At 35.0% G+C, this 20,149-nt stretch overlaps 1 protein-coding gene across 3 annotated transcripts in view; it reads right to left on the minus strand.

Annotated features, from left to right (window-relative positions):
* Window positions 1-1,458: 1,458 nt before the first annotated feature.
* Window positions 1,459-20,149, minus strand: part of AUG3 (HAUS augmin-like complex subunit) — a 41,308-nt gene continuing 22,617 nt past the window's right edge. The window contains exons 8-18 of one of the 3 annotated variants that reach the window (XM_088957653.1): window positions 18,461-18,518; window positions 18,082-18,213; window positions 15,463-15,532; window positions 14,731-14,788; window positions 14,563-14,618; window positions 14,044-14,196; window positions 10,903-11,014; window positions 10,654-10,795; window positions 4,761-4,836; window positions 2,725-2,820; window positions 1,459-2,040 (exon numbers count right to left, since the gene is read on the minus strand). In XM_088957653.1, coding sequence (XP_088813779.1) covers window positions 1,912-2,040; window positions 2,725-2,820; window positions 4,761-4,836; window positions 10,654-10,795; window positions 10,903-11,014; window positions 14,044-14,196; window positions 14,563-14,618; window positions 14,731-14,788; window positions 15,463-15,532; window positions 18,082-18,213; window positions 18,461-18,518 — 1,082 coding nt within the window. In that variant the 3' untranslated portion in view covers window positions 1,459-1,911. Of the gene's footprint in view, window positions 2,041-2,724; window positions 2,821-4,760; window positions 4,837-10,653; window positions 10,796-10,902; window positions 11,015-14,043; window positions 14,197-14,562; window positions 14,619-14,730; window positions 14,789-15,462; window positions 15,533-18,081; window positions 18,214-18,460; window positions 18,522-20,149 lie in introns of all 3 variants that reach the window. The other 2 variants (XM_088957652.1, XM_088957654.1) reach the window with 2 other exon arrangements.

The raw sequence follows: 20,149 nt of genomic DNA on the forward strand, positions 1-20,149 counted from the left end.
CTTAACCTAGCCAACCAAATCGACATGGCCAAGTTAAGGAGTTGGTTACCCAAAACCTACTAACCATTAGTTAAAACCAACTAAATCAGATTATATTGGTTTGAATTGATTTTTGTTTTGCTCAACTGGTTTAAAAGATTAAATTGAAAGCTTAATTTTAAATTTTAAAAATTGCATTAACATTATTAATAAATAAATTTATAATATAAAATATTTGAGACTAAGAAATATGGGAATTTCTCCACTTTTCCATATTAAAAAGTTATATTTAAAATATAAAATATTAATATATGTATCTGCAATTGGGTCATTTGATTTTGATCAATTTACAAATGGCCACAACAAAACTAATCCAATTTCAACAAAAAATATTATAAACTGAGCAATTCAGGTCGAGCTAGCCGGGTTGGTTGGTTTCATCAGTTTGATGAACAAGCTTAACTGAAATAAATTATTGTTATTTTTGTATAGTAAAAAAGTTATTAAAAGTATTATAAAATATAAATAATTAATAATTATTTAAAATTTTAAAAATATAAAACAATTATACTCTTATGTGTTTTATTGTTTAGCTTTCCTTAACAAATGTCATGCATCAAACAAATCCCTGCTAGTACAAATATATAGAATGCAAAACCTTATATTTTATATGTATTTATACTTTACTCTTTTCAACCTTGTATTTTGTATGTTTTTACACATACAAATATATAGAGTGCAAAACCTTTTATTTGTACTCTTTCCAACCTGAGACTTCGGAACATTCTGCTTCAAATTATTACAACTTAAAAAGGCGACATAATAACACGCAATTTTCTGCTTTTCCAATATACCACATCATAACTCCCCCCCACCCCCACGAAATTGAAATGAGTTTGTTTGTTGTATTGAACTATTGATGTTTGTACGTTAACAGGCATATAGAGTCATAGACAACACGATATTTGCCAAACCACTTATTGATTAATCATTTTAACTTAACACATCAGCAAAATAATCACAATGAAGCTAAACACCACCTCAAACAAAACATTAGACATCCAAGTCAGCGCTGTAGCCTGTAGAAAAATTTTTGATACCAGGTAAAGAATCGTTTTTTGTAGAAACTAAAATGTTTCTAACAGCAGCAATGTCAAAACCAGTAAACCAGTCAAACTGCCAATCAGATCAACCAATTTTGTGATTTTAGTTGCTATTAATTATATATAACAAGACAAACATCAATATTACAAGTATGGTATAAACTAAAGTTTAATGCACGTTGTAATCCCTTTCCGATTGATATTAGTAAACATTCACATATCTTTACTACATAATGCCAATACTTGGCGTACATTCAGACCACCAGAAAGTTGCCCAATAGTTTTCTCATCTAGTCGTGAAAGATCATGAGCAGATGAGCTCCCGACCAAAGATCAACAGTAATAGGCAGCATCAATAAAAATAGTTGCCCAATAGTTGCATGCTCAAAATTTCACTATATTTCAGTCAAGCTAGTTTATAAATCAAGTTGATTGGTTGTCCATGGAACTGCCAAATTTAGCCATTTGATTTTACAAGGCTGGTGAAATACACCCATAACACCCCAACCTTGTCTCACCTCAATCAGGTCAAACCTACCTCAAGTTCATAATTACAATGAGCAAACAGATGAAGTAACTATACAACCATATCAGAACGAGGTTGGTCAGACAGATTTTTATCATCGAAGTACGGTAAAAAACATTCAGTTGCTTTACTAATTTACAAGGTTAGACCAATCTCCCCCAACGAGATGGTTGAACAGAAGGAGAAAGAATCGGGTTCTCACTGACAGGAATAGAGAATTGAACATGACTTAATTTTCATCATGCTGGCCTCCAGTTGGCAGAAAACTTAGCCACAGTATTGCATCTAGTGTAACAGAGGTTTCTAAACCTGAAGAGCCTTTACTCTAGCTGTGAGTTCTCTAACTTGGTTTCTTAGGCGCTCTGGATTGCAGAAGAAGTCAACAAAAACTTGCCTCTCACGACCCACCTCATGAGGATGATGCTTTACAATCTGCACCAAGACCATAAACTATATTAGCACTAGCTCCTTTTACACCTACATTAATCCAAGGTTACAGTTAATGGAAAATCACAGAAAGGAAAAATTCTATACCTATAGCCACCATCTGTTTTCTTGTCTTTTTTTTTTCACCTTTTCTTTATGGTGATCAATAACAAGGGACATTTATTAAAGAAGAAATATTAGAAAGTTACACCCCCACCCCACCAAAACAACAGGACCAAGGCTGCAACAAGCTTCAAAAGAATTCTCTGTTCTCAAGTAGTATTCCAGTTAATTGCATGACAGGTATGTGAATGAGAAATATATGAAGGTTCAGGAATCATGGGCTGACAACAGATTCACAATCTAAACCCACAACCAGTATCAGTACTTTCACCATATTAAATAAAACTAAAGTTAATTGAATAGACATAGGTGTATAAAAGGTTAAAGCACAGATTAAAAGTTATGAGGCTATATCTAGGAAATGAAGCTTGGTGACACTGATCAATGCCAGTTGATTGTTTATACACAGACCAGTCACATGGAACAAGACATCAACAACCCCTGATTCTAAATGTCACCATATTTTCTAAAGGTATAAACAAGAAGATGGCAGCATTGATCATGTAGTTCAATTGGTGAAGAGGAACTTAGTGACTTAGAAATGAAGGTAAATGAAACCAAGAGTACCTCAGCCTTCTCACGCTGTTCACGTGTCACTTGTTCAATGGCAGGAAATAGTTGTGTGTTAAGCTTATCCATTTCTCCAAATTCTTTGGTTAACGGCTGGAAAAGATAGCAAAGTTTCAATGTTAAGCACATCAACTTAGAATGCAGACCCCATAAAAGAGGCGATATAATAAGATTGATAAAACTTAAAAGAACTCCTTCACTACTGCCTTCTTTGGTTTTATGCCTCATTTCTACTTATACATCAACAGTCAGTCACAAAAATATTTAAAGCAACATAACAAAATAAAATCATGCGTTATATTAATTTAAAGAACTAGAGATAAGCACAAACAAATAAAACTTTAAAATAAGTTTGCAGGTGTCTAGGTTGACTAGCCGTTAGTCAACCCTGTTGAATGCATCAAGAGTATCTATTGACTACTTAGTGATGCAATCACTCTGGCCCTGGCCTTTAACTGACTACTCAACATTTTGATAACACTAAAATGAGAGACCTTGACTCCCTTATGGAATAAACTGGAGAAGATCATGTAATTCAAGTGGTGACAAGTGATACATTCGTTTATGTGATGGTATGGTGATAACAAAGTTCAAGTAGTAACAGATAATGCCAGGATATGCAAGGGAAAATGAACTATGGAGAAATGAAACATGTTATTTTTAGGTACCATGCACAACCCATTTTGTATACAATATGTTGATGAATACTGGAAATACACCAAATGTGCTGAAATAGTTATGAAAGAAAGATTCTTGGCTAGGTCCATTTACAAGCATTGTTAGGTTCTAAATTTTGAAATTCGCAATAGTAAAACTGGATCAGGTAGTTGAGTAGAGCAGGTATTAATATGCTGTCTTATATGAATGTTCATAAGCAAAGGATTGATTTAAGAAACATAGTTCAAGTTGTAACAGATAATGCCAGGATATGTGAAGGCAGATGTAGGGGTGTCAATTGGACCGGATTTAGTTCAATCCGATCTGGTCCAATATGAGTCCATTACAGCTGAACCAGGTCCAATCCAATCCAATGAACACTCTGGACCATTTTGGAATTTGGACCACTCCAATTTAATGCCTGGACCATCCCAATCTGTTCAAATTGGCTTTAATTTAGAATCAGATTGGTTCCAACCCAAACCAGGTCCATTGAAACTTGTATTCTTATCTTCTATCCCTGGACTGGATATTGATTCAATCTGACCCAATCCAATATAAATCTATTATGGACGGACCAGGTCCAATACCATCCAATAAATACTTTGGACCATTAAGTCTGGACTGGTCCAATTCAATACATCTAATTGTGATGTCCAATCCATCCAAATTGATTTTAATTTGGACGGGGGTCCAATCCAAAACCAGTCCATTGGCATCCCTAGGCAGATGAACTTTGAAGAAATGAAAGATGTTATTTTTAGGTACCGTGAGCAGCCCACTTTGTAGACAATATATTGATGAATATTGGAAATGTACCTAAATGTGCTACAATAGTTAAGAAGCAAAATTCTTGGCTAGGTCCACTTACAAGTTACAAGCATTGTTGAATTCTAAATTTTGAAACTCATAATAGTAGAACTGGAAAAGGTAGTTGACTACAGCAAGTATGAATATGTTGTCTTATACTGGAGTGTTCATAAGCAAAGGATTGATTTAAGAAATGTTCATTTATTTAAGAAAGGTGTTCGTATTAGAGGAGTAAGGTAGAAAGGGAATAAAATGTTCAAAGAAAGATGAAGTGATTAAAGCATATACATTGTTGAAGTTGATGCTAACTTTTGGGCATTAATCAAGAAATACACATACATCATTTAAAGTTATTAAGAATCGACAAAATTTCAGCCATTCTTGTGACAGAGAAGTACATTAAATAATAATGCCCTAGTCCTTTATTATGAAAGATGTTAATGATATAATCAGACAAGATGTGAAACAATACAAGAACAAAAGCACAAAACATAAACAGTAAGAGCTTGGAAAATTTTAAAACCACATCCACAAAATTATATCAACAAGAAAATATATGAAATTACCCAAGGTTGTAATATTGGTTCTGCAGTTGTTGAAGATGCAAACAGTAGTTGCTGCAAACTTTGAATAAGAGTACACCTAATAGACAAAAAGAAGATCCCAATAATATATAAGTAATTGAAGACAGCATTCCAACTTCCAAGTGTAATAACATTTGGAAAAAAAATAGTGCAATTGTTTTTATCCACTTGATGGAAATAACCAGTTAATCACTAACAAGGTATTCTCCAATGTGTACAGTTTTGGTTTCTGAAACAAAAAGAATTGCCACATCAACAAAAACAATATACTTTTGCTAATGTGGCAATTATTTTTTTAGAAAACAAAACCATACACATTGGCAAAAACCCCCATGTTGATAAAACCATTTTGTAGCAATATATACAATGTAGTAGTTTCAACAATCTTCCTATATGCCTCATGTTCTTAACTTCCACTGAAACTTAAGTAGGTGTGGTGAAACATTCCCATCTATGCTTCCTCATGTGAAGTGGAGGGTGATCCACAGGCAGTACTAGGAATATTTGCTGGATGGGGAAGAGTAATGAGGGGTGGGTAATAGCTTCTTTGAAAAGGCTGGATCCCCAGCATCAACATTGAAATCTCATTCAGATGAGTAGAGTTCAGCTAATTCATTAGCATATACCTTGGTTAAGAAGTTGAACTCAATTGTATTGGAGATCATCTCTCATTCAGAGTCATTGCCCACTGTACAATACAACCTTTCAAATATTGTTTTCTTTGCATTGTCTAATCCAGTTTGCCTGCTTGTAGTATTGTTTGGTTGCTCCTTCCTATCTTCCTTTTGGAAAGACTTCAAAATTACACTTGCTCCTCTAAGTTTTCTTGTTACCAATTGAGGAAAAAACATATCCATTTTTCAGCAATATAAATGAACCTAGGGATGCAACTTAGGTGGCGTTTGATAAATCTGAAAAGTGAAAAAGATATTAAAAGTATCTCAAATCTTAAAAGAGGTATAGGTGCTTTTCTACTTTTTAGAGGCTCTGAATAGATAAGTTTGTTTGTGTTGGATCAACCCTTCAACAACTGAAATTCCCTAATTTTACTATTTTACCCCTAAAACATACTATTTGGTAATTTTGAGTTCAATTTGCATTATTTCATAAAAATAATTTATTAAATTCAAAATAATATTGAAAAATATGAGTAAATTATAAAAAAGAAAAATAATATATTAAAATAAGAATAAAATTGAAAAATACATATAAATTTATAAATTAAAAATAAATTATTAAGAGTTAAAATAATAATGATAATAGTAATAAAATCCATGAAGCAATAAAAATATTTAATAATTATCAAATTGTTAAATTAAAATTATTAAAATATTTAATAATTAATATAAATAAAATTTATAAAAGTAAAAAAAATCATAAAAAACTATTAATATATTTACTAATTTATAATTAATTTGGTGTTGAATGTTGTTGAAACAAGGCCACTGCAACTGCGGGAAGACAGGGGAGATAGAGAGAGGGAAATCAACTGCCGCTGCTGAGAGTTGCAGCAGCGGTGGCAGGAAAACAGGGAGGGAGGGGGAGAGAGAGAGAGAGAGAGAGAGAGAGGGGAGAGGGAAATCGACTGCTGCTGCTGAGATTTCCAGCGGCGGTGGCAAGAAGACAAAGAGAGAGAGAGAGGGAAATCGACCGCTGCTACTGAGTTGCAGCGGCGGTGGCAGGAAAACAGGGGAGAGAGAGAGAGAGAGAGAGAGAGAGAGAAAAATCAAACAGCTGAGAATGGAATCTCAATCGCCGACAGCTATAGGTTTTTTCGAGTTCACCGTCGTCATTGATCGCTGGAATGTAGATCGCCGGAAGAACGGAAACATAGATCATGAAGAGACTTCTCCGCTGCGTCGACTTGAAGTTCAAGTGAGAAGAAATTTGGGTTCAAAAGGAGATATCTATTCAAATATTATCAGGGGCATTCTAGCCTTTTGAACACATCTGAAACGTGTCTGAGCATGTTCAGTGATGGCCCACGGTCTAAACATTTCAGTTCTGAAATGCAATGTCATATCAACTTTCAGACACATACCCAAACACTTCTGGAATCTAAAAAGTAATGTTTTCAGATTTCAGACCTCTTAAAAACGTTATCAAACGCCGCCCAAAGGCAGGCTCAGTTGAGAACTTGTCAAAATTTGACCGAGTCTGGCCTGAAAAGCAGAGCCCAACACAATGTAAATTCTTCAAATTGGGAACCCGATTTGCACCCCCTAAATTTTCCTCATTGAAGTTTCACTAAATTTTGGAAAGTTCTGGTCAAACTTCAGTAAGTTCTTTTGTTCATTCAAATGCAATTGTTATACCCCTAATATAAGAAATGCACTTCAAACTCCAAAGACGTGATACAGAGAAGGGTCTTCACATTGAAACTGAAAATAGCGAAAAAGGTAAAATCTCTTCTTTTTTGAGAAAAATAATGAAGCAAGGTTTAAAGTATCAGAAATGAAAGATGTATCGGCAAGGAAATTTTAAGAGATGTATCAGGACACACTTTAAATACGCATCGATACAGACAAAAAATTAAGTAATGGTTTCAGCAGTATTCATTAATTAGCTGGATTGAAATCAGAATTATCCATTGAGTAAAGACAAGGGAAGAGTTTTCATGCTTCTCCATGGATGATATTCTCATAAGATGGTGGGATAGAAAAATCGCTCCCACGATCGGATGTTCTCTTCCAACTCCTTTCTTTCTTATCTTCTTCTCCCAACCTTTCTCTTCTTCCCCCACATTTCTACAGGTTTATTGTTGTTACAGAACAAATCTGTACTGGTTTCAGCCCTAGATTATCAGAGAATAAAAGCAGGAGAGAGAGAGAGAGAGAGAAGAGGGAGGGAGAGAGAGAGAAAGAAGAGGACTGAAAAAACTAGTTCAAACTAGAAAAGATAATTTCCCCTAATTAAGTATGGGAAATATAACTTAAAGAAAGAGCGAAAAAAAACTAGTTCAGACTATCAAGACTTAACTCTTGATTGCTGGTTTTCTGGACAAATCTTTTACAAACAATAAAGTATTGTAGACTGGTAGTATACAAAAGAAGGAAACTTAAAAGATGTTTTACATTGAAACCAAAATAAAAAAAAAAAAAAAAAGTTTAGTCAAACGGAACCCATAACCAATAATTAGAAAGGAACCTATCTTTTTAGTTTAGTTGATAGGAAGCATTTTCATTCAATCAGAAAGTGGAGAAATAATAATAAGGCTATAATACTAGATATCCAAAAAAGAGAAAAGAGGATAAAAACGTATAAGATGATCAGATCCAAAGAAAAGTTTCTATGATAAGGAGGCACACCAAACCCCATAAAAGTGCACCTTCAGTGGATTTCAAGTATGTTCCTGTATAGCTAGCAAGTCAATAATATCATTATCTTAATGAATGATGTGTTACTATGCTCCAGTCATCCTACAAATCATATGAGTTTTATATGGTATATACAGTTATATCCCAGGTTAAGTCATGGATAAGGTAGTTACATAGATGTGTTGAGAACAGGGCTTACACCCACTTTGAAGATTTCAGTTAAAGCCATTCTAATGCATTGGCTTTGTTCATTCTCAAATCCCACCTAACTGAAAGCCACTTTGGCTACTCTACCAATCAAATCATGACCATGTCAATCATGCTCTCACACTCTTGTAATGTCATGTTTAAGATATTTGGGAGAAATACACCATAAAAGTCTTTCCACAGCATTGCCAAGAGAACCAGGTGGAAATTTTGGATGTTGAAGGTGTTTGGGGGAATCCAGTACCACCCCCCCCCAGGGTGGAAGCTTTTGATGGTTGGTTGAAAAAGTAGAGGCATTCAGAAGGTGGGCAGACACTAATTATGTTTGGAAGAGGAAGAGAACGTATTTCCCCTATGCATTAAATGTTGCTACTTGAAGATCATCTGGGATTTTTAGATTATTCAAAATTGATATGTAGTTCCCAAGATCACTAAACGAGATTGTTGGTCTACGGTCGGTCCTAAATGGAAATAGAAAAAGGTCACATGGAGTGGTCTTTTTGCAATTTGTTGGGAGGTTTGGAAGGAAAGCGACAGAAGAATCTTTTGACACAACTACAAAAGTTATGGAATAGGAAAAAAGTTATGAAATGGACTGACTCTTCCAGGATTTGATGATGTTAACAAAGATTCATTTGGGGCTGGTTTCTGGTCAGCTTTAGAGCTGGAATAGGAAAGAGGAGATATGGATTTTACTTTGTGCTCTCTTTTATGCAATGGGAACATGAGATGATGTTATTGTTGTATTTTTTTTTTCTTTTTTGTCATTCTTGTTTTTGTGGGTGACCTCTCATCACCACTCTCTTGTAATCATTTTTTTTGTCTTTTTGATAAAATTTCTTTCTATTGACTACCAAAAAAAAAGTGTTAATGCTTCTCTTATAACAAGAGCAACATGGACCATATTGCTTGGCATGGTGGAGCCTAGAATTACCCATTGTGGATCATGCTAAGAGAAATCCGTTCACAACTAGGAAGCTTCATGGAGTTGCAAGAAATCCAAGCATTTCTCATGAAAAGGGGTTTCTCATTTATAATGAAGATATTGAAATATCAATGTCTTTCCTCTCGTTAGATAAAGAAATTGAGTAGCCACTTAGGAAATATGAATGAATTTACAAGACTTCACCAACCAAAGACACCTAAAAAGTTCATAATAGTCACCTACCGTCCTACCTGCCATTATTTAATATCAGATTTGCTTATCATCAGCTGAAGTGGGTAATTCACACCACAAGAAGACAACAGGGTTCTTAATGAAATTGTTGAATGTCTACCTCTTTAAGTAATCCTAACTTTTTTTTTTTTTTGGATAGAAAACGGTAACTTTCATTAAATAGAAAATCAGGAATTACAAACTGTAAACCTACAGAAGGACAAGGTGAACCCTGAAACAAAAAGCAAGTCACAACACAACCCAAAACAAAGTCTCTCTATTCATCCCTTGCTTTGCTAGTAAGTCAGCTAAAGCATTTGCCGACCACCTAGTCCAATTAACAACCACATCCAGCTCCCTTGTAAGGCTCAATAATTCTCTTACAGCTTGTCTTAGGGACCAAGTTCCCTAAGGCATGATAAGACAGATGCAAGATATTAGAACTGGGCAAGTTCCTAACTATTTGTAAAGAGACTAAAATGTATATGCTTTTGAAGACAAAGATACCTTATGCATTAAGTTTTGTCACTACAAATGGGGAAATATTTTTGTCTTTTCACTGGAGATGTTCCCCGATTATAGAAAATGGGATGTGTCCAACTCATCATCCTTTTTCTTTTCTTCATGAAAGGATACATAGAAAATGAACAAATAGAGTGTGATCCAATGCACCATAGAATATTGCCATTAACGGACAATATGAACATGCAACACAATCCATATCATATCATTTCACTGCAAATGGGGGAATATTTTTGTCTTTTCACTGGAGACATTCCCCAATTATAGAAAATGGGATGTACCCAACTCATCATCCTTTCTTTTCTTCATGCAAGGATAACTAGACAATGAACAAATAGGATGTGATCCAATGCAACATAGAATATTGCCATTAACGGACAATATGAACATGCAACACAATCCATATCATATCATTTAGCCATCAATACACATCCAAGAAAAGAAAGGATGATGAGTTGTGATCCAGTGCAACATAGAATATTGCCATTAACGGACAATATGAACATGCAACACAATCCATATCATATCATTTAGCCATCAATACACATCCAAGTATCAAAATTCAAAACCATGTAAGAACAGTCTATATACCCTATAGTATATCATACAAGGAACAATTATTATCCCTCTTGTAATAGGAAAGATTTTATGTAGATAAAAACAAATCACTCACAGTTCATTGATGCATCTATTTCTATCCTCTGGAAGAGAATTTTCAAGGTCTGACTGCAGGGTCATTAATTCTGAATGAAGTGCTGTTATCTGCTGCACAATGCCTGGTGCTGATACATATGTTGGTAACCCACCTTGAGCATCTATAAAAGAAAAGCAAGGAGTTCAAGATGCAAGAAAGAAATATTTTTCTACTGAGAATATAATAAGTTTTTAACTTCTTCCTAAGTACAACAGATACTGTGTGTACTTGAATGGATGCTCAAAAGATCTCTAACACCATGAAGAAAAGTATCCCGATCATCCACGGCTCCTTGTTCATGAACCTCAGAAGCAGCTTGAATTAGTGATAGGCAACGGCCCTGCAATGATTACAACAATGTCGGAATGCAGGTTGATAATGCTGTGTAGGTAAACTTAGAACAACATTAATGATATAGCTGTAAAGTGTGATAAGTAAGCATCTAACATGGAAAGAGGGAAATATTCGGGCATAGTGTTTCTAAGACTTGTTCAATGTCTAAAGGATATGCTGATTAAGTGTTGATATTACAAACCTGTTGGCAAGACAATTTAAAAGGGAGTGTGAAAAGGCTAAACAGCAAGTTCATTAGGGGTGCAAGTCAGATACCTGATTTGAAGAATTTGCATAGCATTGAACCCCAGACCTTGGGCCAGGCCCATTCAAATTTCAACAAATGCTCAACCTGAGCCCACCTAACTTGCAGTACTAGGGTTCGTTTGGTATACAAGAGGAATGAGAGCTGTGGATCTAAGGATAGATAATAAGTGGTTCTGGTGCAGCACTCTTCCTGAGGATGAGGGTTTGTTCAGAACTTTGAAGAACATTCAAAGAAATGGAAGAAAATAGGAGAACAGAGGGGAGAGAAAGAGAGAGAGAGAGAGAGAGAGATGTTATGGTGTTGTCACCAAGACATAAGACTCTTCAAAACACAAACACCAAGAGCTACGGAAAAACAAACTGATTCGAAAATACCGTTATTCACTACAAAAAAGAAAGAAATACAACTAATTGTACAGAAAAAGAGAACCATAACCCAAACCTTACTTTCTAGTCAAGTGACTTGATAAAATAAAACAAAAAAACACAAAATATCTTAGTGCACATTCCTGAAATATTCTCCTTAGCTTCTTCCAGTCTAGTTCCAAGACTGGGTTCAAATATGGGCTTGGCCAAGAGGTCCAATGGCCTTAAATGAGGGCATTGTGCCCCCAATGAAAAGTGAAGGATCAGGAACAATAAACAATAGTTAGAAATGTCCAGCAAGATCAGGCATGGGATTCTAGGCTGGGCATACTTCACATTGGCTAGAGTTTAAAGAAGATATTGCTAGGGAAATAATAGAAAATTAGGATGACTGGACTTTATATTAGATTTGCAAAGACCAGAAAAAATAATAAAGGACCAGATTGAGTGAACAAACAAGAAAAAAGTACTTAGAAAGATGAAAAAAAAATTAGAAAGGAAAAAAATAGAATACAAAGTGAACAAAGAAGGATATGTGAGAAAGAGAACAGACTCTTTTCCACAATAAACTTAACAGTAAATTATAAACGAAAAGGCTCCAATTAATTCATTCCACCCCCTCCCAAAGAAATGAAAACGAATACATGTATATGTAGAGCTAGAGAGTAGAGAGGGATATCCAAATTTGTGTACATCCTACCAGAAATAAGCATAAAGATTTCGAGAAAACACCCCTAACATATTTAGAAAAATATATGTAAGAATCCTGACTCCTAAAAAACTCATAATAATAGGACTACATAGCTGGTGTTTAGAAGTATGAAACATTGCCACTTACATCTGAAACCAGTTAAAAGGTTATTTCCCTTTTAGTTTGCTTAAGAATCTAAATGACTGTATGTACATAAGTGCTTCTTTTACTCTTTTGACCTTTTAAGTTTTCATAGTAACAAGGATATTCCTTATACCCATATTCAAAAAGAAAAAATGCAGTAACCACTCCACTCAATAACTCCAACATGATAGCTTAATCAGACTTCAGAAACAGATTGTTTTTATTTGGATGGATACATAAAATTTTATTAAGAACAAATATGTATAATATACCCAGCATCCATTACATACATAACCCAGCCACGGCCACCCAATCCCAATTGTAGATTTTTACATTCATTCTACATTTAAAAGGCCCCAAAATAATTGTTCCCTATTTGCTCCTTGTTTGGCTAGGATATCAACCAAGCCGTTGTCTGTCTGATATTCGAACCCATGTAAAAGTAATACTTCTCGCTTATTAAGCATCTGATTTCCTTTAAGATCTGTCAATGTTCTTGCCCTTGTTCTCCACACCAACTGACTATCACCCATGAACCATGTTCCATGGCATCCATGCTTAGATATTTCTGTAATTTAAAGATCTTGCCAGTCTTAATCCTTGAAAGGGTGCAAGAAGTTCAGTCCCTATGGAGTTTTCAAGCCTATAAGTCCGGTACATATTGCAAGAATAGTCCTATACACGCCTCTGAAAACTCCCTCAATACCTATAGGGCTTTGACTTCCCATGCTACACCTATAAAAATTTAACTTAATCTGATTACTTCAGGCACAGGTAAAATTTGGGCTAACAAGGATAAGAATGCAGGTTTGAATCTGAGAGCAGCCACTTTGTGCAAAAGATGATGCCAAAGGTTAGGACCATATATAGTTTACCCCTCCCAAAACCCCATATGGATGGGACCAACACTGGGTAGTGTCTTTTTGATAGTACTCCAGGCACAGATTTTCAGACAATAACAACAACAACAATAATGATAATAATAATAATAATAATAATTAGACCTTAGACTTTCAAACAGCACCAAAAAAATAACTCAAAGTATGAATAAAAGAGAATAAAAAAGTTAGAAACTAAAAGTGCCATAATACTAAAATAACTAAAACACTTGTGCACCTACAAAGACAGAAAACAAATATCCCCTGAAAACAGGCCCCTTAGATGAATTTCATCAGTTGCACTGCTTATTGGCCTTATCCCTAGGAGGAAGCAGCACTGGGTTGGAGCCTCACAGACTTCATATGGGCCCCATAGGTTAAAGGGTTGTCCTCTCTTCTTTCTTGTGTCCATGTCAAATCTCACATGTAATGACCTTTCCATAGGTAATTTTGCACAGAAAGAAGCATACACTTGAGGGTTGAGAACATAATGTTAATATCCAACATTCTGGTCTTCTTTTTAAACTATATACCATGCATAGGCAATTTAAACACAAACCATAACATAACCAGAAGTAATGATCCTCTTCTATGTTTCATATACATATGACTAAAGAAAATATTATCTAAGAAAAGAGAATATCCAATGCAATTCATAATGCAGTAAATGTAACCAGGTGGGATGCATACCACTCTGCCATTAGTTGATGAGAGGTAGCCTTGCAGCTCTGATTCAATGACTTTAAGCAATGAATATGCTCCAAGCATGGTTTTCTGCTCCAGTTGGCAAGCAATTTTCAGGAACTGATGCCTAGCTAGCTGATTAATTAGATGATCTATGAACTGCATGTCAGAAATTATCAGAACAAGGTAAGTATCCTGAAAACGGCCCAGTTTTGTTATTCCAGCCCACACAAGAAAGACTGTCTTAAAGCAAGAGAACAATAAAATGGTAGTACTTATCAAACATGTGTAGCAATACTGCCAAAGACCTTCCACCCCATATATGGAGATAGAGTATTTATGTCAACAAATACATACATAGAAAGAAATTAAACAGATGAAATATAATATACAGGAAAAAGGTTTCCTAATCAGGTCAACTAGGAGATTCCCTACATGATCTACTTTACTTTCACCAAATAGAAGAGCAATGTGGCTGATCAAACCATCCACTGAATTGGGGATTCTTAGTAGAGTTAAACATACCGCCTTTTGCCGGCCAATATAGGATTCTTGGCGCATAACTTTTAAATCATAATCACCTAATAGTTCAGAAAGAACAAGGAGAAAGAAAGGCAAAGTGATTATGTTAATTAAATATCAAGAGTTTGTTTATTTGTTCTCTTCAATTTCATTAGGGCATTTATGCAGTACCTTGCAATATGTAGGTGTCTTGAAGTTGAGCAAGCTCCCAACACAGATCTGGAATTGTCTGCAAGTCGGAACAAAATGAAAATAGACAAAGAAAAGAAAAGAAATGGAACAGAAGATCTTGTCAGAAATGCATCAATGAATACAGGAGGAAAAAAATCCCATTGAACAGTTATAAAGGAAATCTTATTATAAACAAACCTTGGCATTCGGATTTACCAAAAGGGAAAAATGGGTGTGCAAAATTTTCCCTTGTCAAAATATTTTCTCAAAAGTGAACTCTTTATTATAAACTCTTTGCGAAACACAAATCCATCAATCCAAAGACCAAAAAAAACCTCATCCATTTTATAAATAGAAATGAAATCATACTTATACTGTAACTTCATGCCTTTGGTCTATTTGTGCTTTTAATACTTGGTATGTGATGATGTAGACATGGAATAAAGGAAAGAAACCATGGAAGTAGAAAGCAAGTTTACTCATATTCTTTAACCAGTGACAATTTTATAATTTCTGGGTGCTTTGGATTTGAGTTTTCTAATAAACTTTCTAGTTTGTTAGTGTCTTAGGAATAGGGTTAGACATTTTGAAGGACCAATTTAGTTTTTAAGCTCATGCAAGGAGAAAAAAATAATAATTTGCATTCCAAACCATATACAATAATTACAAGCTAAAAAACTATGGCATGTGATTATTAGATTTTTGTCCAAAATACAAGTGCAGAGTGCAGACCTCAGATAACAACTTCTCCTCTTTACGGTATAGATTTGAAAGCTCTGCCATTAATTCAGAATGCTTTCTCCTGCCCAGTCAAAAAAAAGGCAGCAAAAAATGTAAGATAAAGCCAACAAAAAAAATCATACACAATTGCCTTGCCACAAGCAACAGAATCTTGTTCACAAAGGAGCATTATTAGATGCCTAAAATCAATCCTACTAAACACATGTTTTGAGGAAAATCTGATAATGTCTTGAATATCCGTCACTTCAACTGAGGATAGCTTAAAGTAGTCTGACCATATGACTCAAATCAACACTGTGGCAGACAGGGGATAAGTGTTTGAGGGCATTGCGATATTATGGGCTCATTACTGAACTCATTTATTTGGTGGTTACCCAGCAAGATATTACCTTCCTTGTAAGTGTTTCAAGTCAATTCATGTATTTTCCTAGACAGCCATACAGGGATGCACATACAGGGATGCAGTTATTCATATCCTACAGTATCTCAGGGTAAGACCGTAACAAGATGACTGTATGAGCAAAACAAACATCAGGCAAGAAACAATACTGAAAATTTGCCAACTGCTTATTAAGCAAGATATCCTATCAATGGGAGGTGTACTGCTGGGTATTGCATCTTTATTGAAAGTGATTTTGTCAAGTGGCAAAGCAAGAAACAGCATTCAGGTTTGAGGCAATATTGTCAATGCAACAAATAGATGACCAAATAGTTTTGGCCGCCCCATGCAATGACTTAACTAGCAGGTGCCTAGGTAATGAGTAATCAACCACAAAAATACTTGCTAAACCAAATATAAAGATGTATTCTTATCTACATGCTCATAAAGACTATATATGCAATAATAGATATGAAATAGAACATTCTGTGCCCCCACCATGCAAACATAAAAAGGACAAATGGAAGGGCTAAGGGGTCATCTCATGATGGCTAATGTGGCTGGACAGGATGGCTTATTGCTATGATTTTTAGTGGATAATATATTTTTTATCAGCAATAAGATTAATTTCACTAAAATGGAATATCAATAAGATTAGTACAACATGATGACAAAGGAGTCAGCCCCCGATTATCAAAATCAAAGTTACATAGAAGCCCAAAACAGCAATAAAATTCAAATTTTTAGTGGATAATATAGTGATATAATAAAATATTTAGACCATATTAATCAATGCAACATGCCATTCAGCCATTAAAAAGTATACAATCTACTTAATGACTTATTCACTAAAAGAGAGAGCAATGAGTCATTCAATTCAACCACTTCATCCATTACCAAGCAGGCCCTAAGATATGAAATGGACAGTTCTTGTCTATCAGAAGACAATTACTGTCTAATGTGCTTCCCCTGCTTGTAAAATCTTAAAAAACACCACCTATTGGAAGAAGATTTACAAGCTCCCCCCCCCCCAAAAAAAAAGAAAGAAAAAAAATATTCCACTCATTTTATGACTTGATTCCATTTTATTTACACTCCAGCCACATGCCATCACAAATACTTAACCAGCCCACGTTCATATAACAAACAACATAAAGTCATATATAATATCATTTCTATATATTGACAAATAAAATCAATTAAAACTATAAAATACATTGATGATTAACTACTTGCCACGAACCTAGTGATGGAGCACAATTTACTTGGTTAGATCAGTTTTGAGTCTCTTTGGAAGCCCAAAAAGTAGCTAATAGATCTGAAGAGAATGAAGAAGTGATAGTGGCCTTTAAAATTCTTTTGGCCTCATTCTCGCCATTAAGGAATCTCACAGTAAAAGAATCAGCAAAAACTAAAAGTGGGGTCTACCTAAGACCAATATCATCATCTAAGTCCTGCCCCAACTATATATGGTCAGCTACATGAATCCTGTTTCACCATTCCATTCTATATAGTGACATATCCATTGTTAAATAATGGGTGCAGTGGGGTCTACTTAACATTCAACTCTTTTATTAGTTGTAGAGTCTTACAAATAGGATTTTAAGTATCCTAGAAGTTTTCTGTTATTCCAAAATTACCATTTGTAGTAACATCTGGTCTTACTATTTGTAGTAATTCTAATGGTTACTATTTATAGTAACCATGCAAGTTACTATTTTCAGTGATTTCTAGTTTCTTCACATTGAGTTAGTTTTTGTTGAAATATGGCTGTATCTGCATGTTATTCTTTTCTTCTTGATAGTATTCAGTAGTGGGATTATTTGTTATCTTTGTTTTGGATCTTAGAAATCAGAATAGATTTTTGGTCCTCTATTTTATAATTTGCTGTTTTATTTACAGAAACTGATATAAATAGCAATGGGGGGCATATTCAGATGATCATGAGTTGGGCCAGATCTTAACAGAGTAGTAACAGCAAGTTGGGTGGCCTGGGCCTGGCCCAGCCTTAATCCCGGCCTAATAATAAATGTCCACACCTAGGCTGGACCAAGCCAGGCATCAAAGCTTTCCATAAAAATTAATAAAATTATATTTAAAAAAAAAAAGATGCAACTTAAAAAAGATGGGTTGGAGACATATTTCAGGAAAAGCAGAAAAGAGAACAGAAATCAGTTCGTGGAAAACTGGAAAACAGAATAATATCAGTACAAGAAACAACAAGAACACACCGGAGAGAATGAAGATCAAGATGAATGTGAGCTTCATCCAATGTTATTTGAGATTTAAGTGCCACAAGAATAGCCTGTTGCTTTGCATTCTCAACTTGGGCTTCTACCCACTGCCTTTCACTTGTTCCAAATCTGTCTCAACATTGGAGGTATCACAGGCCATAAGAACACAACACAACACAAAAGACTAAAAAGCAGAAGCTTATAAAACACAACAAAGGAGAAAAACAAGAACAATGAAAATTGGACACCAGATAGCAAACAGAAGTAGAATATGTATGTGTGACAAATCCAAAATGTAATAACAGTAAATGAACAAATGGAAACCTAGTAAAAGGAATCAAACAACTTGAACAAGTGTGTAAATGCAAATACATACATAGAGCGAAGCCTTTGCAACTCAGCTACACGTTGATGGTGAGATTTCTCTGAATCTGCTGCTTTGGGAAAAAATGCCAGGAAATAGGTTAGTGGCTTTGTCTCTCATTTCAAAAATTACTAAAATTAACTTAGAACTTAAAAGAACAAATTGAACGGATGAAATTCTGCAAATAAGAATCTAGGCACATGAACTGCATGCACTGTTTTTTTCTGATTGGCAATTCAGGCTCAGTTTGGAAGGAGTACAAATACAAACCTGTAGAGTGCAAAACCTCGTATTTTGTATTATTCTGTATGTATTTGCACTGTACATATTTGTATTTGTATTATTTCCAAACTAAGCCTCAGTATCACTTCTATTAATCCAGTATCACTATTCAATTTAACAAAAATATGGAGTTATGGACCTTAAACGAGCAAGAAAAAATAAAACAAAACAGGCATAAATATGCACATATATACAGATTTGTATATATCTTTCGGCCTAAAATATCCCTGAGGGGTCTTGCTTCACCATTTGAAACACATTGAACTGGTGTTGACATGGCTACCCAAAAAGTGCATCACTCCCACTCTCTCTACCCATGTCAATCACTCCCACTCTCTCTACCCATGTCAATCACTCCCCTGGGGATAATTGAAAATGTAAACCATGTCACACAAGTTTCTTTTGTTAATACATTTTTGAAATTGTTAGTATGATTTGGGAAAGAAAAAGAATAAGAGAACTTTGTTAAGACAAAAATTGAATTATACTGTAAATGGCATATATAAAGCCAAAATACTTGTTCTGTGCCATATCTAATGGGAATGTTTTTATCAACAACAAAAGGCAAGTTACTCAAAATAAATGGCAAGAAAAGAATACAAGGAGAATAACTGACAAAAAAAAAGAGAGAGACAAAAGGAACAGAAACCAAAAAAAATAACAAAAACCATCAAAGATGTCCCAACCAGTGCAACCCCAGCCAACACAAACAAACCAAAAACAGAAATATACTAGTCATTAATTGATAGTAACAACTAACAACAAAAGCAGCAGCAGATAACTTGCTAGATATCCAAAAACATTATTTCAGTGACTCCACAAAGACCCAAAAACAGAGATTGCCCTTTTAGAACTCTGTTGTGCTTTTTCCTACCCATCCATCACTCCTTTAAGCATAATCAGATGAGCAGAATCATCAACTTCACCATCAAACACAGGTTACACTTACACATCTAGAGCTTCTTGCTAACCATCCCAACCAAGTAAACCACCTTTAACTCTCGGCTAATTTACTACTTTCTACAGATTCAGTCATCGCCTTTAATGTCCCTTTGTCACAAATACCTGATTCCTCCAAAAAGAACAAACCAAGAAACCTATTTTTCTAGTAAGCTTGACAGAATGGCTGATGTCTGCCTCCATATCAGGGTCATGATGTATGTGAGATACTTTATCCATCTTCATTTCCTCATCCAAGGAAGATACCTCATCCTCAGATAATGCAGATTAAAAAGACAGTTTTCTTCAAAAACCATGTTCTGTCTCCCTTTGAAAGGACCTTCATCTCTTCTCTCCAGCACGGCCCCAATTGAACCATAGTCACCTTGATATCCCTCCATCCTCCACCTGCTCCTAAAGGCTGAATTCACTGATCTGAAGTTGCCCAATCATTGATGCAGGGGTAATATTTGTACCTTT

The sequence above is a fragment of the Nelumbo lutea genome, chromosome 8, assembly GCF_056320005.1.
Source record: "Nelumbo lutea isolate HS-2025 chromosome 8, American lotus-T2T, whole genome shotgun sequence".
Taxonomy (NCBI): Eukaryota; Viridiplantae; Streptophyta; class Magnoliopsida; order Proteales; family Nelumbonaceae; genus Nelumbo; species Nelumbo lutea.